Source organism: Molothrus aeneus, chromosome 28 (genome assembly GCF_037042795.1).
Source record: "Molothrus aeneus isolate 106 chromosome 28, BPBGC_Maene_1.0, whole genome shotgun sequence".
Taxonomy (NCBI): domain Eukaryota; kingdom Metazoa; phylum Chordata; class Aves; order Passeriformes; family Icteridae; genus Molothrus; species Molothrus aeneus.
The window spans coordinates 2,246,072-2,267,015 of record NC_089673.1 but is presented as its reverse complement, the minus strand read 5'-3'; the positions used below and the strand labels follow the sequence as shown (position 1 = coordinate 2,267,015).

At 56.7% G+C, this 20,944-nt stretch overlaps 1 protein-coding gene and 3 gene segments (V, D, J or C); all 4 read right to left on the bottom strand.

Annotated features, from left to right (window-relative positions):
• The window catches only part of LOC136567194 (M1-specific T cell receptor alpha chain-like), a 109,459-nt gene that overhangs the window by 86,656 nt on the left and 1,859 nt on the right, over positions 1-20,944 (bottom strand). The gene's annotated exons all lie outside the window — the stretch shown is intronic.
• Positions 5,924-7,709, bottom strand: LOC136567197 (Ig heavy chain V region E1-like). The segment is given in 3 exon segments: positions 5,924-6,596; positions 7,194-7,311; positions 7,612-7,709. Coding segments are annotated over 3 exon segments (285 nt in total).
• Positions 11,146-13,072, bottom strand: LOC136567196 (T cell receptor alpha variable 26-2-like). The segment is given in 2 exon segments: positions 11,146-12,509; positions 12,981-13,072. Coding segments are annotated over 2 exon segments (549 nt in total).
• On the bottom strand, positions 13,355-15,479 carry LOC136567139 (T cell receptor alpha variable 4-like). The segment is given in 3 exon segments: positions 13,355-13,388; positions 14,658-15,003; positions 15,428-15,479. Coding segments are annotated over 3 exon segments (432 nt in total).

Genomic DNA, 20,944 nt, shown 5'->3' with positions numbered 1-20,944 from the left:
TGACAGCCTCCCTCCAGTGCCTTCTAGTGCCACCAGGCCAGAGGGACGTTTCCTGCACCTGCCATTGCCTGACAAGAGCCCTGGGCAGCAGCTGCCAGAAAGAAATGCTGAGAGATCTGTCATCCCCATCTGCTGGTTTTTGGTTCACTCTGCTGCACAGCTGCTCCAGGGTGGTCTGTGCTCCACAGTAATACGTTGCTGCATCGCCTGGGGTTGCTGCCAGGAGCTGCAGTGTGATACTGAAGCTCTCCACTGATCCCACAAAGTGTTCATGGAAGCCTTCTCCATAGATATCACCCTCCCTGTAGATAAATTTGAGAGAGCCCCGTGGGCCCTGACGGTACCAGTACATGAGGTAGCCGCTCATAGACCCTCTCTCCAAGCTGCAGTGGAAGGTGACTTCATCTCCCTCTCCCACGGTCGCTTCCCTGGGGTTCTGCTCCAAGGTCACCTGGACAGTGACTGCTGCTGAGAGCAAGAACAAGCCACAGGCACTCTAAGATGCAGCAAAGGTCAGGGCAATGCTGGTGGTACAGGACCAGTGCTAGGACAAAATCCTTCTCTTGGAAGCTAGCTGACACAGATGGGCAGAGCTGGTGGCAGCTAGCAAGGCTCACAAGGAAGGAGACACGTCATTTTCCTCCTTCCTTTTCCCAGTCACACAGGAAGCTTTTACTGATTTTCCCAAAAAAAGCAGGAAGGATTTCCACAATGGGGCAATAAATTCCTTTTTCCTTGCCAAGACAGGATGGTGAGGAACCCAGTGTCCTGTCCCTGAAGCTGCTGTGGGTGAGCAGAGCAAAGACCAAGGGCTGTCCCAGGCAGTGGGGCCTGTGCCCTGTGCTGCCATGGCCCAGCTGGTCTGTGCCAGAGGGGCGGCAGTGGCCCAGGAGCAGTGTCCAGTGCCAGGGCAAAGCACTGGGCCCCGAGATGTGAGTGCAGCAGGGAGGTGCCCTGCGTGTGCCCAGGCTGCAGAGGAGGCAGCTGGCATGGAGGTGCCGAGCTCAGAGGCACAAGAGGAGCAGGGCTGCTCTGGCCGTGCTCCACAGGCATGGCTGGGCAGCTGGAGCCGGGCACAGCTGCGGCTGCAAGCGCTCAGCACAGCTGCCCAGAGCCCTGCAGAGCCCAGGGCCACGCTCAGCTCCTGGGGCCAGCAGCCCTTGCCTTCACTTACTTACAATGGGCAAGAAGCCCAGGCACAGGGCACTCCACATGGCCAGGCCCGCTCTCAGTGGCCTCTCTGCAGCTTCTCTGGGCCTGCACAACAGCTCTGCCCACACCTGCCCTGCCTGGGCCTCTGTCACTGCTCTCAGGCCCAGGCCCTGCTGGTCCCTCCCTCTGCCTATGACAACACTGAGGGGGAGAGGTGGGGCACCAGCAGCACAACTTGAAGCTCTTGCTGCCCTCCTGCCTGTCTCTCACTCTTTGTGGTGCAGTAACAGACCATTTGTTAGGCAGGAAATGCTGTGGTGGGCTAACAGTGACGTGGTTCTGAGGGGCCAGCCCTGGCCTTTCTCTCAGGGAGTCTCGCAGGCTGCGACTTTGGAGGTGACCAGGGAGGCTGTCAGCTTGTCCTTCCCCTGGCTCTGCTGGCCCTGGCTCTGCTGGGCGTCTCCTCCCATATGGGACACCCCAGGATCTCAGCTCGGCTTGGCCAGGCCACCCCTAAGCCAAAGTGCTCCTCACCCTGCTCCCTGCACTCTGGCCCTGCACCCTACAGGCTCCCCAGTGGTGACACTTCTCCAGCTGCCTCTTCCTCTCAAAGCCTTCGCGGATCCCTGCCCAGCAGCAAAGGCAGCCCAGGACTCTGCAGGTGCTTTGCATGTTCCACTTAAGAAGGGGACCAAGGAAGGCTGAGTGAGACTGGAGCCAGGCAGTCACCAGGCTGACTGCATGACAGAAAAACCTTGAACCTCCTCTACAGAGTAGAACATTGCAATTGGGACTCAGGGGAAGGAAAGTCTCAATGCTGGGAAAGGAGCTCTTGATGAAAGGCCAGGATCACTGGTGCTGCGTGGGGATGGCACCTGATTTCTTAGGAACAGCCCTGAAGCACTTTGGAATTCACCATCTCCAAATTTCATGCGTGCTGATCCAGCCCCGAGCTGGTTTGTGTTAAAGCCAGGCTGGGTTTCCTGTGCCCGTGTGAACAGCGCAGAAGTAGCGGGCAGAGTCGCGGGGCTGCAGGGTCAGCAGGGAGAGATAAACCTCGGCCCGGGAATTATCCCGGGACATCTTGGCCCTCCCCTGCACTGACTGGTCAAAATAAACAGCTGTCGCATCAAAACTAATAAAGGACACCCACTCTGGGCTTCCTCCGGGTGCCTGACGGTACCACCAAATATGATAATCCTCGAAGGTGAATCCGGATCCACGGCAGGAGAGGGTGACGGAGTCCCCGGGCGCTCGCTGCCCTCCGCCGGCCTCCTGCAGCCTCGGCTGTGCGCAGAGCCCTGCGGAGGGAGAGCGCAGGGATCGGGCGGGGCGCGGCCGCGGACCGAGGGCGCTGTCCCGGTGTCCCGGTGCCCCCGGCCCGGCACAGCCACAGCCGCCAGCCCCGGCCCACAGCCCCTGTCCCTGGGGTCTGCCCCGGCCTTTGCCCGTGTTCCCTGCCCTGCCTCTGCCCCTGTCCTTTCCCCAGCCTCTGGCCTTGTGCCCGTCCCTGTTCGTGCTCCTGCTCCTGTCGCTGCCTGTCGCTGTGGCTGTGCCTGGTTGCCCCGGCCGTGCTCGCTGCCCTCCCCGGCCGGCTCTCACCTGCCGGCCCCAAGGCCAAGGCCAAGGCCAGCAACCCCGGCCCCGGCCCGGCCAACATCGCGTCCGGCGCCGCGGCAGCCGCACAGGAGCCGAGCGGAGCCGCGCTCGGGCCGCTCCCGCCCGGCCCCGCCTCGCCGGGGCAGCGCCGGCGCCTCTGCCCGCCCCGACTCACCCGCCCCGGGCCCCGGGACCGCAGGGCAATGGGCGGACTCAGGAGAAGGGGGGCTCGGCGAGGGACGCTGGCAGCTGCGGAGGCAGAGGAGCAGAGGCGCCTCGGGAGATGAAGGCTGGTGTCCCGTGGCTATCAGCGCGCCTCCATCGCTCTCCTGGTTTCTTGCTCTTGGGAGCCCTTTCAAAGGTGTTGACCCCTCAGTACTTCTAAGAAAACCCTGCCCAAATACTGCAGCAGAATGGATCATCATCAGGGTGGGGATCTGTGCATCTTTTGTGTCCTGAGTAAAGTCCCCTCTGAGGCTGTGACATTGTGGCGTTGCCAGCATCATCCCCCATGTAGTATTTCCCAACTTCTTATCACCTTTCCCGGGATGTTAATGAAACAGTTCTCTATTCTGAGAGATTAATGCAATTATAGGGAGATACGGCGCCCCCTGGGACAAAACGTCCTGCATCAGGGAGGGTCTTCACGAATTAAAGTAAGGGGAATAGCCTGGAGAAAGGAGGCTCTCAATAACCTTTGAATGATCACAGTGTTTTGGGGAGGTACCCGAGGACTGCTGGCGGAAAGCAAATGTCACTACCTCAAAGAAGGACAAGAAAGAGGACCCAGGAAGCTTCCCTCAAGCCCTGAGATGATGATGGAGCACCTAATCCTGGAAATAATTTCCAGGCACATAAAACACAAGAATGTTTGCAGGACTCACCAAGGAGAACTCACACTTGACAGAGTTGATAATGAACTTCTATGCTGAAATGATTGGCTTTGTAGAGGAGGAGAGAGCAGTGTAGACAAGGAGAGAGCAGTGTGCATTGTTTACCTTGGTTTCAGGAAGGCTTTCAACACTGGCCTTCCAATTTAGGTTCTCCTAAGAGAAGCTGATAAAATCTCAATGGCGTGAGTAGATGGTGATCTGGACAGAGCAGTGGACAGACAGAAGATCCCTAAGATTTGTGACCAGTGGCATAAGGTCTAGTTGGAAGTTAGTGTCTAGCAAGGCACCCCAGGGTCAGTGTTGGGTCTCTTTTAGCATCTTTAGCCATCTTTAGGAAGATGGAAATACAGATGAACCCTAGCAAATTTAATGAAACGAGTAGTACGAGGGGCTGCTACACAGCACGGCTGTGCTGCCACCCAGAGGGACCTCAGCAGGCTGGAGAAATGGAACCTGAGTCGGCTCAAAAAGCTGTACTAATTTTCAGTGGGATAAAGATAATTTTTTTTTTTACAGTACTGCTGATGGCACAGGCAGGGGGATGTTTTATCTGTTGCTCAATAGTGCTGACAGAACATCAAGGTCTTCTCTGATTTGCATACTGCCCCAACAGTGAGTTGGCTTGCCATGGACAAAATGCTGAGAGGAGAAACAGCCAGGACAGGTGATGCCAAATTAGCAAAGGATTATCCCATACACTAATACATCATTTTCAGAAATAAGACTCAGAGAAAGAAGGAGGAAAGGGGCTTTTTGGAGTTATGGCATATGGCACCACAGTGTGAGCATAACCAAGCACCAGAGCAGGTTATCCAGGCCCCCTGTGGAGTCTCCATGCTTGGAGAAACTCACAAACTGTTTGCTTATGGCCTGAAGGAAGTGGAGCCTGTGGAGAAGCCAGGCTAGAGCAGGTTGATTTTGAAGGAGCCATATGACAAGTGTAGGAATTGACCCCTTTCGCACTGGGCTTCTGCTTTTTGGACAGAAGAGGGAGAGAAAGCAGGGATGCAGGATTGAAGACAAACTTGGGATGAAGTGAGGCTTCAGCAGGGCCAAGGTGTTATAATGCTTTTTGATGTTGTTGTCACTCACAATTCCACTCTGTTTCAATTTGGCAATAAACTGGAATCCTGGCAGTGTGCAGTTAAAGCCAGGAACACCTGCCTCTGATCTGACTCTTTGGGAACCCACCTGTGACCCATCAACTCCAGGCTCCTGGTGACTCTGACCTTCCCTCCATCTAACACACCCCATGCCAGGCCCCGGGAGGTTTGTGTTACAGCTCAGCTGGGTTTCCTGTCTCGGTGTGAATGGCACAGAAGTAGCGGGCAGAGTCGCTGGGCTGCAGAGCTCCCAAAACCAGAGACGACTGAGACTGGGAATTGTCCCGTGAGACTGTGGCCCGACCCTGCACTGCTGCTCCGTACCTTTTTACATTGCCAGAGTAGTTGATGAGAGACACCCACTCTGGGATGCTTCCGGGGAACTGACGGTACCAATAAATTCCATATTTACTAAAGATGAATCCGGATCCACGGCAGGAGAGGGTGATGGAGTCCCCGGGCGCTCGCTGCCCTCCGCCGGCCTCCTGCAGCCTCGGCTGTGCGCAGAGCCCTGCGGAGGGAGAGCGCAGGGATCGGGCGGGGCGCGGCCGCGGACCGAGGGCGCTGTCCCGGTGTCCCGGTGCCCCCGGCCCGGCACAGCCACAGCCGCCAGCCCCGGCCCACAGCCCCTGTCCCTGGGGTCTGCCCCGGCCTTTGCCCGTGTTCCCTGCCCTGCCTCTGCCCCTGTCCTTTCCCCAGCCTCTGGCCTTGTGCCCGTCCCTGTTCGTGCTCCTGCTCCTGTCGCTGCCTGTCGCTGTGGCTGTGCCTGGTTGCCCCGGCCGGGCTCGCTGCCCTCCCCGGCCGGCTCTCACCTGCCGGCCCCAGGGCCAAGGCCAAGGCCAGCAGCCCCGGCCCCGGCCCGGCCAACATCGCGTCCGGCGCCGCGGCAGCCGCACAGGAGCCGAGCGGAGCCGCGCTCGGGCCGCTCCCGCCCGGCCCCGCCTCGCCGGGGCAGCGCCGGCGCCTCTGCCCGCCCCGACACACCCGCCCCGGGCCCCGGGACCGCGGCCCCGCCGGGCGGGACAGGCAGCGGTGCACGAAGGAACGGGGGACAGCGCCGCGTGAGGCTTTATTTTCTCTTTGTCAGCAAAGAGCGGTGTAGACACGAGGCTCTGAAACCTCTTACTCAGAAGCCGTTTTTGTTTCTCCCACTGTCTCGCCAGTGAGTGCCTGGGGTTGGGCAATAAGCTGCGATGGGACACAGCCTTTAGCCAACTGAGCAAAGGAGTATTCCATTCTGTTATACGTGGTGCTCAGAAATAAAGCTCATTGAAAGGAGGAAAGGGGACAGTCAGATTGATGTCCTTTGTCTTCCCAAGAAATCATTCTGTGGGAGAAAGACTGTTTTTCCTAGAAATGGCTAAAAATCTGCCTATTGATGGAGAAGTGGGACATAAATTCTTAATTTCTCCTGTATTGTGGAATTAGCTATTTTTGGTTTTCATCTGTTGAAATGGAACATCTCTCCAAGTTACAAAGGCTGTCAGAGCCAGCCCTGTTTGCCATGGAGATGCAGAAGCTGGTTGGCGTTGTCATACGTGAACAGGAACACGACTGTTTTCAGCTTATGCCCATTGGCAGGACAATGATCAATGAGCACAAACAGAAAATGACAAGAGGTTTTCACTGAACATCAGAGAGAAATGCTTTTTCACAGTGTGAAGGTGCCCAAACACTGGCACAGGCTCCTCAGGCACCGCCTGGAGTCTCCGTGGTCGGAGATGTTCACAAACTGTGTGGTCATGAGACTGGGGAGGTGGAGTCTGTGGAGAACCGAGGCTGGACAGGGTTGATTCTGTAGGATGGCAGCTCTTGGGAAGGACCCATGCTGGACCCATTGGACTGCAGCCTGAGGGAGGAAAGGAACAAGAAGCAGGAGAGATGAAGAGCAGTGATTCATTGTTAAGAAATGATCCCACACCTGATTTCTTATTGTCTCTTTTCTTTTTAGAGAGAACAGGCAGAGAATTCAAGAATTTAGGCTCGAGGATGAGTTTGGCAGCAAACTGGGATAAAGTGGGAGCAAGACAATTTGTAATTGCTCACAGTTCTACTCTAAATCAGAAGCCCTGCGGTGTTTAGTAAAGGCCAGGAATACCTGAGGTACACAGCGGTGGCACCTGACTTCTTGCAAACAGCCTTGAGACGCATTGGCTGCAGCCCCTGGCAACTCTCACCTTCCCGGCATCTAAGGCAGCCTCTGCTGGGCCCCGGGAGGTTTGTGTTAAAGCTCATCTGCATTTCCTGTCCCCGTGGGACGGCACAGAAATACCGGGCAGAGTCCTGAGCTTGCAAGGACCGCAAAGAGAGATAAGCCTCGGATCGGGAATTGTCCCGGGAAATCTTGGCCCGACCCTTCACCGCTGCCCCGTAGTCCTTTACAGTGCCCTCGGGGCGGCTGATAAAGGACACCCATTCTGGGCTTCCTCCGGGTGCCTGACGGTACCAGTAAATATAATAATCCTCGAAGGTGAATCCGGATCCACGGCAGGAGAGGGTGATGGAGTCCCCGGGCGCTCGCTGCCCTCCGCCGGCCTCCTGCAGCCTCGGCTGTGCGCAGAGCCCTGCGGAGGGAGAGCGCAGGGATCGGGCGGGGCGCGGCCGCGGACCGAGGGCGCTGTCCCGGTGTCCCGGTGCCCCCGGCCCGGCACAGCCACAGCCGCCAGCCCCGGCCCACAGCCCCTGTCCCTGGGTCTGTCCCGGCCTTTGCCCGTGTTCCCTGCCCTGCCTCTGCCCCTGTCCTTTCCCCAGCCTCTGGCCTTGTGCCCGTCCCTGTTCGTGCTCCTGCTCCTGTCGCTGCCTGTCGCTGTGGCTGTGCCTGGTTGCCCCGGCCGGGCTCGCTGCCCTCCCCGGCCGGCTCTCACCTGCCGGCCACAAGGCCAAGGCCAAGGCCAGCAGCCCCGGCCCCGGCCCGGCCAACATCGCGTCCGGCGCCGCGGCAGCCGCACAGGAGCCGAGCGGAGCCGCGCTCGGGCCGCTCCCGCCCGGCCCCGCCTCGCCGGGGCAGCGCCGGCGCCTCTGCCCGCCCCGACACACCCGCCCCGGGCCCCGGTGGGGGTTGTTTGTGAGCAAAGTGTGGAAACGACTCCCTCTACTTCTACCTCCTTGTCCTACACCCCTTCCCTCCTCACCGCAGAGCTCCCCAGAAGCCCTGGATCATTCTTCCTCCCACGTCGTGCGACCTGTTCTTGCCGGTGTTTCTTGCTGGGCTGTGCTGCCGTCCTGTGGGCGACTCGTGACAGCGGGCTGTGTCTGTTGTGACTTCCCCCACAGGGGAAACAGGAGAGGAACAGTGGGACATGGTGGTAGGGAGATTTTGGGACTGTACAGACCTGCTTAAGTTCTCAGGAGCAAAGCCTCTTTGTCATCCTTCCTAGGGTGGGAAATAATCCCTGAAACATTAAAGTCTGCAAATCAGGACTGCTGTGGATTCACAAACCCCAACTTTCCCCACATTTTTCTGCCTGTATCCTTGTTGTCTCTGCCTGACCCACCTTCACTCTATGCTATGCCAGAGTCAGAGTCCTGTTACTCCTTTGGCATTTACCTGACTTGTGAACCTAAAAGCTGAGGGTTGATGAAGTGAAACCAGTCAAATTTCCAGGGCACCCTTGGTGTCTTTTTCTGTTTTTCTAGGCAGGACACATGAAGGTGTCCCCCAGGTCCCAGCAGTATGGTGATGCCCCATGTACTGTAGGTGAGGTTTCCTGGTGGGAAAACTTCTTGTGAGCAACAGGTTTTCCCCGTAGAATAGGCCAAGCTGAGTTCTACTTGGGCTCTGGGATGCCTAAACCAACTTGCCTTTGAGTTTCCAATTCTACCAAACAGTGAGCCCAATCCAGAGGAAACTCTCACCATGATAATCATCTTCATCCTTGTCTTCAATCCGTTTTCATTATCTGATGATCTCAAGGCACTGTATTAAATATACAGAACCTCTTGCCTGCAGTGCTGTTGGTTGCTTAGGTATTTCAAAGTTTTAGTAGCTTTTCTCTTCATTGGTATTTTTCAAAGTAGCAGATTTCATGGTGGCTGGGGTGTGGGAGGATCTCATCATTTAACCATGTGCAGCACAGAGAAACTTTCCCTGCCCAGTGATGAAGGCATTAAGGTAAAAGCTGCTTTTGTCTTCTTTGGCTGCTCTGCAAAGAGGAGCAAGATGAAAGTCTGTGGTCCATTGGGTTCTCGTGTCAAGGGCTAGGGCTGGCCAGGAGCAAAGCAGAGACACGGATCCTCTGTCTCTTCCCATCTTGGTCAAGGCTTTGGACAGGATGCCCCAGCAGCATTGGATTCTGCAGTGTCAGCTCCCTGGAAGTTCAGGTAAGCGTTGACACTGCAATTGGATGTTATGTCCAGATATGTTGATTGTTTTCTTGAGGGATGTTCTGTATGAAGAAGTAAGAAAAATCCTGTTTCAGCTCATCTGCAAAGAATCCCATGGTCCTGCCTGTCTGAGTCCCTGCTTTGAATACCTCTGCATTGATGAGGACTTTGAGAAAAATAGGCAGGATTTGGGATGGGAGAAGTTGGAAAGGCTGATCTAAGAAGGAGAGAATAATTTCAGGCATGAAAGCACAGCTGAGGCTGGAGGATGGAGAGCCTCACCCCTCCTGTGCTGTTGGTGACAGATTTTGTACGAACGGAAATTTGCCTTAGCTCAAGGTGGAGCCTCAGAGCACAATAATAAATCGCAGTGTCCTGAACAGAGACTCCTGCTATTTCCAAGGGGGCTGTGTTATTTCTGTAGACCACCATAGAGAATCGGCCACTGCGGTACCTGCCATCCCCTGTGCTTTTATGTGCTTGCAGGAGAAATCTCGGAGTATCTCCTGGGAACTGGCGGTACCAGAAGAAGTTGAGATTGCTGTCACTCTCCTTAGTGTTGGACTGGCAAGGAAGAACCACTTGCTGTCCAACTCTGACTAGCATCTCAGAGAAGAATTGCTTCGTGGGATCACCTCCAACAAGACCTGCAACACAGGCATAAGTGTGTCTGCAGAGAAGTTTGCTTCCTTCTCTCCCTTTCTCTGCCCCAATATTTGCTGTCTTTCCAAAGAAATGGAAAGTGCAGATATCTACATCCATCTCCCTTTTATATTTCTCCCTGACTTCATGCTCTTGTTGGTAGACACCTCCAAATAACTTACTAAAAACCATGAGAGACAGCAGGAAGGACACGAATACACCCACCTGACTGGATTAGCAGGACACACGCTGGCACAGCCACGGTGAAGATCATTTTCCCCAGCTCAAGAATCCTTTTCCTTCATGAGACTCTCAGCGCAACGGAACACTCTTGGTAGCACAATGAAAAAGCACCACCCTGCAGAGAGAGTGCAGTGCATGTGTCACACCTCTGTGATGTGGAGGGCTGGAATGAGGCTCAGACACCTTTTGCCTTTTCTTGTGTCCACAGCAGAGAGTGGACAGTCTCAGTGGCTTCCTGTACTTTTCCTTGGGCTTCCTTCTCTGTTCCCAGCATTTACTGTGCGAGGTAACATCTCTGCCTCGCTGCAGAGTGTGTCTGCTTTTGTGTGCTCCTTGATGGTGGGCAGGCTTCTGAAAGCACAGCAGCTCCTCAGAGCGTCCTCAGAGCATTCAGGGCTCTGGGAACACAGGTGTCATGTTCTTTTCAAAGAGTTTTGGGTTTCTCTTAGTTAAGCCTGTGATATTTTGAGAGCAGTTGTTCAGTGTTTCTCCACACATGACAACTCAGTAGACATGGGAGGAAGTTGATTGGTGGGGAAAGGGTGTTTTAATGGTGAACATAAAAATTTCTAAAATAGGGTGATGGAGTCCTGGTTCCAATGGGTTGGCTTAGTGCTGGCTGGGGGAGAGCAAACTGAGGAGGAGGACCCTGCAGCCCCATCCACAGTGCAGTTCTGTACCTGTGCAAGGTGTAAGGGCAGGACTTGGAGCTTTCCAGCCACTGCTGGCACCATGAAAAGGAAAGGGACTTAGATGGGGACAGAGACAGGAGACAAAACTCTGGTGTGTGAATCTGCTGAGCAGAGAAGTGCCAAAGAGCAGCTCCTGAGCAGCACCTCTCTCCCTCTCCAGCTTCCTGGCAAATCCTGAACTTCTGCTCTTTCTCATTTTGGTGCATATTCTGACTAAAATAGAGAGAGACCTTCACTGCTGGGCATCTGATTCTGCAGCAAGGCTGCAAGGTGAGGGTGGCCCTGTAAATCAAAGACCCTCAGCTGAAATCTACCCAGGTGGTGAACATCCCCTGGCCAAAGCAGCCACTGTTCTTTGAGGACCCAGTGATGCCCATGTCTTAGTTTGGAAAGACAGGTGTTTGCTAAGGAAGGCAAGAGCCTCCCCTGAAATGGAAAATGTAAACTCTCTCCTCTGAATTGTTATAAATTTGAAATTAAGGGGTTCTCAGGCAAAGATATGGGAGCAGGAATAACAGTTCTTTATTAGGGAAGAAAATAAAAATAAAATTAACAATGCAGTAAACTAAAACAACACTGACAGAGTCAGATTATGACCTGACACCCTGTGGGTCAGGGTGCTGCTGGCAGTCCCATTGGAATTGTGCCTGCAGCCCTCCTGCAGTGTCAGGGCTGGTTCTGCTGGAGCAGGGATCCTGTAGAAGGGTGTGGTCTTCCTCTGAAGATCCAGTGGAAGAGGCAGCTGCTGTTCCTCTGGGAAATCCAGTGGAAAGGCTGTTCTGCTGTCCCAGAATTTCAGATTGTATCCAGGTAGGAATGCTTGGCTCCTCCCCTTGGGCAGAGCATCTCCCCATGGGATGATGGAATTGGATCAGCCATGCAGGGACCCTCACTGGCCATGAACAGAAGAGATCTCCTGGAGGGAGGGTGGGTTGTGGAAGAGATAAAGAAAACTGCCCAATGAACAGAAGATAACAGATGGCAAATAGAATACACATTGCTTGGCAATCTAGGACAGCCCAGAAGGTGCTCAGGCTCACTGGTCCCTGATGACCCACAGGACCAGTGATTTCAGTGCAAGGTGCAGATGTTTGTGACAGACAGCCCAGCCAATGTGAGCACTTTGAAGGCTACAGTGGGAAGGAGCTGGTGCCTGTGGGAGGGCAGTAAGGTACTCTTGTTTCCCCCTTTTGGACACAAGGGCAGTGTCCTGGAGCTAGGGAGGAACAACCCCATGCACCAGTATGTGCTGGGAGCTGCCCAGTTGTTAAGCAGATTGGCAGAAAACAGCCAGGGGAGTTCTGCTGGGTTGTTCTGCTGGATTCCATGCTGACTGTGAGCCGGTAAGTGACCCAGGTGTCAGTGTCAGTGTTGGTGTCGCTGTTGGTGTCGGTGCAGGTGCCGGTATCGGTCCCGATCCCATTGCCGGTCCCATTGCCGGTGTCGGTCCCGGTGCCGGCGGCGCCCAGGAGCCCGGCGGGCGGAGCGGCAGCGCCCCCTGCTGGCCCCGGCCGGCCCTGCCCGCGGCGGTTCGTGCCCGGCCGCAGCCCCGGCTCCTCTGCCCGTGGCCCCCAGCGCGCAGTAATACACGGCCGCGTCCCCGCGCCGGGGCTCCGCGAGCCACAGCGAGCTCCAACTCCCGTCCTCCGACACCGACAGCGATCCTGCAATGGCCGGCAGGGGCTTGGAGCCTCTAGCAATGATTGCGAGGAATTCGGGTGCTCGGCCCGGGAGCTGACGGTAGAAATGGACGAAATCGGCGCCGCTATCTTTATTGGTATGTGTGCAGGTGATGTTGATGCCGGTGCCCTCGGTAGTCTCCAGGAATGGTTCCTGCTGCACCTGGGCTCTGACCACAGCCACTGAAATGGAGAAAAGAAAAATCAGGTTTTTTTACAGAAAATACCATGCAAGGGGGGAGGGCAGAGGACGCCAGATCAGAGAGATCTTGGATATGTTTTGAGAATAGGGTATGGAGACATGATTTGTCTGAGAGTGTTTCATTGACGATAAGGACCGATGAGGGATGTTTTGAAGGTAAATCAGAAGGAATTGTGAAAAACAGACTGGCTGAGAGGAATTGAAGGATGGATGGATGGATGGATGGATGGATGGATGGATGGATGGATGGATGGATGGATGGAAGGATGGATAGAAATACAAAGGAGAAAAGCCTAGATGGGAAGCAATGATTTAGAGAGGAAAGAAAACAGGTAGGCAGAGGAGGGGACAGAGGGTAAAAAGAACCCAAAAGGAAGAGGACGGTAAAAGATGAATTCTGAGCTGGGGCCGATCTCACATAGCCCGCTGACCCTTTCGCCACCCCCACGCACCGATCAGAACCACGGCCAGCGCCGCCAGCGCCGCGGCCCGAGCCCGCCGCATGCCGCCGCTCCGCCGGCCGAGCCTCGCTGTGCCCCCGAGCCCCGGCTCTGCTGCGGCCGTGCCGCCTCCTCTGGGCCGCCGCCAGCTCCGCCCCGGGGCTGAGCCCTGCGCCGCTGCCGCTCGGGCTCTCGCCGAGTCCTGGCAGGGAACGGAGGCGAGGCGAGCGCGGGGCCTGCGGGGCGGCGCTCGGCTCTCTGCACGTCGCAAGCGGCGGGGCCGGCCTGGGGGGCAGCGATCGGCCTGGGATCGTGGACATCACCATTGACAGTGCCTGCGTTTCCTTTGCTCCCATAATCTGTTCCCTCACATCATCCCTTTGCTGTCATGTGGGGACTCCCGAATTGTCCTTCAGGGCACTGGAGGGAAACCCAGACACATGGATAAAGGACCTGGACATAAAGCCTCAGCCTTTCTCCGTGTCCATGAAACCGATGTCATGCAGCTCAGGGGAGAGTAGCTGTGCACTGGCCTGGAGAGACCTGTCATTATGTCCATCTGTCTGTGGGTCTGTGTTTACAGTAGCTGGATTAGAACGGCTCAGAAAGCAGGTACTGCATTTCAGTGCCTCTTCACTGGACAAATCTCCTGCAGGATCCTACCTCATTGTTCAACTGCACCCAGGCTCCTCCTGAGTCTGAGCAAATGCTGCTCTGTGATGCTCAGGGCAGAGCAATGGAAAGCGTCTCCAGTGTGCTCAATGCATTTCACTGGTTGTGTAACACAGCAGGACACACACAGACACACAGACACAGACACACACTCACAGAGAACACAAGCGTGCACAAACCAGAAGAACAGACAAGGACACAATCAGCCATGGATGCTGCTGAGGTAAACTGGGAACAACTGCAGCAGAGCTGGAACCTTGCGGGGATGGACAAAGAGTCAGAAAAACTCCAGGCATGGTTTGTGTACTCACAGGCTGAAAAAAGAGTAAGGTGTCCAGCGAGGCTTGGCTACTTTCCTGAAGGCAAGTGTAACAACGGAGGGTTGGAACCAGCAGGCCAATGCCAACACATAGGGAGACAAAAGCCAGTGACCATCATGTTGAGCTTAGGAGGGAAGACGGGAGGGCATTTGTGGGAATAGAAACGTCTTGGGATGTGCTTTCTGTGTGCACATCTCTGGACAGGAGTGTTCACATAGATATCTGTGCAAGGACTTGAGTGCAGAAGCAGGAATAGGAGCGAGCATGTGTGTTTGCACATCAGTGGAGAAAAGGCAGAAGGAGAAGCACCTGTGCCTGGATATCCTCTGGAAACGTGAGAGCACACACCTCTTCATAAATGCAGAGCTATGAGTTACTCTTGGGGTGTGTGCATCCTCCAGAGTGTGTTTGTGGAACCGTGAACTCATGTATGTGCAGGAGGAGTTCTTTAAATGCTGCTTCTCCTAGTCTGGGTGCTGCTTTATTCCCAGAATGGCATCCGGGAGTCTCAGGGATGTGATGGAAGTGAGGAGAAGCAGTAGCAGTGCAAGTGAGGGCCAGCAGGCCCGGAGTGTGTGGGCCTTTGGGTGCCATTGGCGCTGTCGGTGCTGCGGGCTCGGGGCAGAGGAAGGAGCTGCGGAGGCGCGGCCCGGGAGCCCGGCGGGCGGAGCGGCAGCGCCCCCTGCTGGCCCCGCACGGCCCCGCCCGCGGCGGTTCGTGCCCGGCCGCAGCCCCGGCTCCTCTGCCCGTGGCCCCCAGCGCGCAGTAATACACGGCCGCGTCCCCGCGCCGGGGCTCAGCGAGCCACAGCGAGCTGGAACTCCGATCTGCCGACACAAACAGCGATCCTGCACTGCCCGGCAGCTCTTTGGACTCTTTAAGAGTGAATGCGAGGAGTTCAGGTTCTCGGCCCGGGAGCTGTCGGTACCACTGGATGCTATCACTGATCTGGATTTTTGGATGTGAGCAGGTGATGTTGATGCCGGTGCCCTCGATGGTCTCCAGTGACAGCTCCTGCTCTACCTGGGCTCTGGCCACAGCCACTGCAACGGAGAAATGAAAAAACAGTTTTCATTTACAGAAAATGCCTTTCAGTGGGCAATGGGAGAGGACGCCAGATCCGAGCGATCTTGGATATGTTTTGAGAATAGGGTATGGAGACATGATTTGTCTGAGAGCGTTTCATTGACGTTAAGGACTGATGATGGATATTTTGAAGGCAAATCAGAAGGAATTGTGAAAAACAGACTGGCTGAGAGGGATAGAAGGATGGATGGATGGATGGACACAGATACAAAGGAGAAAAGCCTAGATGGAAAGGAATGATTTAGAGATGAAGGAAAACATTCAGGCAGAGGAGGGGAGAGAGGCTAATCAGAACTGAAAAGGAAGAGGACGGTAAAAGATGAATTCTGAGCTGGGGCCGATCTCACATAGCCCGCTGACCCTTTCGCCACCCCCACGCACCGATCAGAACCACGGCCAGCGCCGCCAGCGCCGCGGCCCGAGCCCGCCGCATGCCGCCGCTCCGCCGGCCGAGCCTCGCTGTGCCCCCGAGCCCCGGCTCTGCTGCGGCCGTGCCGCCTCCTCTGGGCCGCCGCCAGCTCCGCCCCGGGGCTGAGCCCTGCGCCGCTGCCGCTCGGGCTCTCGCCGAGTCCTGGCAGGGAACGGAGGCGAGGCGAGCGCGGGGCCTGCGGGGCGGCGCTCGCAGCTGTGTCCCACGGAGACAGCGGGGACAATGTGCAGACCTGGAGCCGTTTGTCCCGGAAAGCACAGGACTGAACGATTATTTTCTCCCTTCTCCTCCACCATCTGTTCCTTCCCGTTCCCCCTCCACTAGCACTGGGGATTTCAGATTTGCCCTTTGTGGCATGTCTTTTTGAGAAGGGACGAGGGGCACAAGAGGCCGAGAACTCTGCTGGTCTCAAGAGCCTGAGCTCCTTGTCTGTCAAAGAGAGCAGCTGTGCTCGCAAAAATTAAAAAGGCAGAAAAACTCTTGTGCAACATCAGCGGGAAGAGGGAATAGAGTCTCTGTGAGAGAAACAATGCTGCAGTCAGGAAGGACAGTGAGGAAGGAGGGAGAGGAGCTGCTGCAGGCACCAGAGCACCGCTATTTCTGCAGCCTGTGATGAAGACCATGGTGAGGGAGGCTGTCCCCCTACAGCCTATGAAGATGTGTGTTGGAGCAGAAATGCATCCCATGGAAGATCCTAAGCCACAGCAGGTGGATGTGTCCTTAAGGAAGGTGTGACCCTATGGGAACCCCCCCAGGAGCAAGGCCCTGGCAGGACTGTGCCTCCGTGGAGAGGAGCCCATTCTGGAGCTCATTTTCTGCCAGGACCTGTGGACACATTGTGGACCCATCCTGGAGGCATCTCTTCCTGAAAGTCTGCACTCCATGGACCGGAGGACAGAAACAAGAGGAGAAGCAACCTGATATGGGCTTTGTGGGAATGTGTGTTCTCACTGATGTGTTTCTAAAACAATGCTGACCCACCTTTGCAGACAGGCCAGAGGATGCCCTGCTCCCCGGAAGGCACAGAGCCCTTTCTGAAGGACCAAGAGGTGGCTTGGCACAGACCGTTCTGCCCTCCCTGCCTCACACAGACCACCTCAGTGTGAACATGTAGCTATGGCCTGGCGGGGCTGTTTGCTGCCGTGAGGAGCTCAGCTGGACAAAGCCCGGGCTGAGGAGAGGGGCTGAGCACGGTCTGTGACGCCAAGTGGGGGAGCAGCCGGTGTCAGTATGGGTGCCAGGGTTGGCGTCCGTGTGGGTGCCGGAGTCGGTGTCGATGCTGGTACCGGTGCCGGTGCTGACGTCGGTTCTGGTGTCGGTTCTGGTGGCGGCAGCGCCCCGGCAGCCCGGGACGAGCGGGGCACGGCGGCCCGGCGGGCGGAGCGGCAGCGCCCCCTGCTGGCCCCGCACCGCCCCGCCCGCGGCGGTTCGTGCCCGGCCGCAGCCCCGGCTCCTCTGCCCGTGGCCCCCAGCGCGCAGTAATACACGGCCGCGTCCCCGCGCCGGGGCTCCGCGAGCCACAGCGAGCTGGAACGCCGATCTGCCGACACTGTCAGACTCCCCTCTGGTTCCAGCACGGGTTTCGTGCCTACGACAGCCGTTGCTATCAGCTGGGGTGCTTGGTGTGGGAATTGGCGATACCAGTGGGTAGAGTCGGCAGCAATTTTGGGGTGCTGGCAAGTGAGGTTCACGCCTGTGCCTTCGGTGGTCTCTGCCCAAGGAGTCTGTTGCACTTGGTCTGTGTCCACAGCCACTGCTGGGAAAGGAGGGAGAGAGAACAAACTTCGCCAAAACCGTGGGATTCTGATGTTTCTTTTGCCAGACAGAGTCAGGGACAGTGGCCACAAGGCAGAGGCAGACTGGAACGGAATGAGAGGAATTCGAAATTCATGCATGCAGAGATTAGGCAGAAGTCAGGTGTGCACATGCACAGATGGATGAAGAAATGAAGATTTTAAGTGAAAAACAGGATGCTGTATTCAGGGCAAAAATAAATGCTGGATGTAGAGGGCAAGGTACATGTACACGGAAAAGCAGGAATAAACACATGCAAGCAGGCTTTACCAACACAAATGATGAAGACTTGCTGGGATGAGAGGTGGCAGGGAGACCAGGAGAGAGAAAGAGTTGGGGAGGAGAGGGAAAACTCCGTGCCAGTCTCCCTGGGGAATACACCAGCCCCAGCCCCCGCCCGCTTGGTGCCAAACCCCACGCACCGATCAGAACCACGGCCAGCGCGGCCAGCGCCGCGGCCCGAGCCCGCCGCATGCCGCCGCTCCGCCGGCCGAGCCTCGCTGTGCCCCCGAGCCCCGGCTCTGCTGCGGCCGTGCCGCCTCCTCTGGGCCGCCGCCAGCTCCGCCCCGGGGCTGAGCCCTGCGCCGCTGCCGCTCGGGCTCTCGCCGAGTCCTGGCAGGGAACGGAGGCGAGGCGAGCGCGGGGCCTGCGGGGCGGCGCTCGGCTCTCTGCACGTCGCAAGCGGCGGGGCCGGCCTGGGGGGCAGCGATCGGCCTGGGATCGTGGACATCACCATTGACAGTGCCTGCGTTTCCTTCACTCCCATAATCTGTTCCCTCACATCGTCCCTTTGCTGTCATGTGCGGACTCCCGAATTGTCCTTCAGGGCACTGGAAGGAAATTCACACACACGGATACAGGACCTGGGCATAAGCCTCAGCCTTTCTCCATGTCCAAGAAATGCATGGGATGCAGTTCAGGGGAGAGCAGCTGTGCACTGGCATGAAGCGACCTGTGTGTATATGTCTGTGTGTCTGTGTGACTGTGTTTAGAGCAGCTGGAAAAGGAGGGCTCAGGACCCTGAGACTGCATTTCAGAGCCTCTTCCCTGGACAAATCTCCTGCACGCTGCTGCATCATTGTCCAGTTACACCCGGGCTCCTTCTGAGTCTGGGCAAATGCTGGGATGCTCAGGGCAGGGCAATGCAGAGTGTCCCCAGTGTGATCAACACATTTCACTGCTTGAGTAACACAAAAGGGCACAAACACCCACAGACAGACACACACACCCCCAGAGACTCCTGCACATTGAGGGGGATTCATGCATGGATTTTTGCTCCCACATGGATTCCTGAGGACTGTACCTGAACACAAGTGCAAACAAACCAGGAGCACAGGCAAGGACACAATCAGCCAGGGATGCTGCTGAGGAAATTTGGGAACAACTGGAGCAGGGCTGGAGCCTTGTGGGGAAGGACAAGGAGTCAGGCAAGGCCCTGGCTTGGTTTGTGTACTCACAGGCTGAACTGAGAGTAAGATGTCCAGAAAGGCACTATTGATTTCTTAAAGGCAATTTTAACAAGGCAGGTTCGAAAGCAGCAGCCTGATGGCAACAGATGGGGAGGCAAAAACCACTGACCATCAGCGTGAGCTGAGGAAAGGAGAAGGGAGAGCGTTTGTGAGTGTAGATTTATGTGTGCACATCTCTGGACGGAGTGTTCACATAGATATCTGTGCAAGGACATGGGTGCAGCAGCTGGTATAGGAGCGAGCATGCGTGTTTGCACATCAGTGGGGACATGGCAGAAGGAGAAGTGTCTATGCCTGCGTCTCCTTTGGAAACGTGAGAGCACACACCTCTTCATTAATGCAGGGCTATGAGTGACTCTTTGGGTTTGTGCTAGGTCCAGAGTGTGTTTGTGGTACTATGAACTGGTGTATGTGCAGGAGGAGATCTTTAAAAATTTCTTCTCCTACTCTGGGTGCTGCTTTATTCCCAGAATGGCATCCGGGAGTCTCAGGGATGTGATGGAAGTGAGGAGAAGCAATAGCAGTGCAAGTGAGGGCCAGCAGGCCCGGAGTGTGTGGGCTTTTGGGTGCCATTGGCGCTGTCGGTGCTGCGGGCTCGGGGCAGAGGAAGGAGCTGCGGAGGCGCGGCCCGGGAGCCCGGCGGGCGGAGCGGCAGCGCCCCCTGCTGGCCCCGCACGGCCCCGCCCGCGGCGGTTCGTGCCCGGCCGCAGCCCCGGCTCCTCTGCCCGTGGCCCCCAGCGCGCAGTAATACACGGCCGCGTCCCCGCGCCGGGGCTCAGCGAGCCACAGCGAGCTGGAACTCCGATCTGCCGACACCAACACATGGCCCGCACTGCCCGGCAGCTCCTTGGAGTCTTTGTGAATGCTCACGAAGAGTTCGGGTCCTCGGCCAGGGAGCTGACGGTACCAGTAGATTGTTTGGCCGGTCTGGATTTGGGGATGTGAGCAGGTGATGTTGATGCCGGTGCCCTCGGTGGTCTCCAGTGACGGCTTCTGCTGCACCTGGGCTCTGGACACAGCCACTGCCACGGAGAAAAGCACAATCACTTTTCGTTATCAGAAATTGCCATGCGGTCAGAGATGGGGAGGAAGAGAGAGCAGCGTTAACTGGGCGGCTTTCTGATAATAAAGTATAGAGAGAAAATTGCTCCGAGAGGGTTTGGCAGGGGAAAAGAATTGGTGATGAATATTTAAAAGCACAAATGGAATTTTTAGGAGAGGAAAGGGATGAGGAAAATGGATTTGCATGGATGGATGGATGGATGGATGGATGGATGGATGGATGGAAAATTGGAGTAGCATAGGCAGACTTGCGGGGAAGGATTTCAGTGAGGCAAAAGAAACCCCTATGATGGCAGAGGAGGGGACAGAGAGCAAACAAGAACTGAGAAGGAGAAGAAGGATAAGAGAGCAATCCCAGGACGAGCGGGGTCTCACCCAGCCCCCCGATGTCCCACACTGCTGCTTTCCCCACGCACCGATCAGAACCACGGCCAGCGCCGCCAGCGCCGCGGCCCGAGCCCGCCGCATGCCGCCGCTCCGCCGGCCGAGCCTCGCTGTGCCCCCGAGCCCCGGCTCTGCTGCGGCCGTGCCGCCTCCTCTGGGCCGCCGCCAGCTCCGCCCCGGGGCTGAGCCCTGCGCCGCTGCCGCTCGGGCTCTCGCCGAGTCCTGGCAGGGAACGGAGGCGAGGCGAGCGCGGGGCCTGCGAGGCGGCGCGCGGCTCTCTGCACGTCGCAAGCGGCGGGGCCGGCCTGGGGGGCAGCGATCGGCCTGGGATCGTGGACATCACCTTTGACAGTGCCTGGCTTTCCTTCGCTCCCATAATCTGTTCCCTCACATCCTCCCTTTGCTGTCATGTGCGGACTCCCAAATTGTCCTTCAGCGCACTGGAAGGAAATCCACACACACAGATACAAGACCTGGGCATAAATCCTCAGCCTTTCTCCATGTCCAAGAAATGCATGGGATGCCGTTCAGTGGAGAGCAGCTGTGCACTGGCATGAAGAGACCCGTGTGTATATGTCCGTGTGTCTGTGAGTCTGTATTTAGAACAGCTGGATAAGGAGGGCTCAAGACCCTGGGACTGCATTTCAGAGCCTCTTCCCTGGACAAATCTCCTGCACGCTGCTGCATCATTGTCCAGTTACACCCGGGCTCCTTCTGAGTCTGGGCAAATGCTGCTCTGGGATGCTCAGGGCAGAGCAA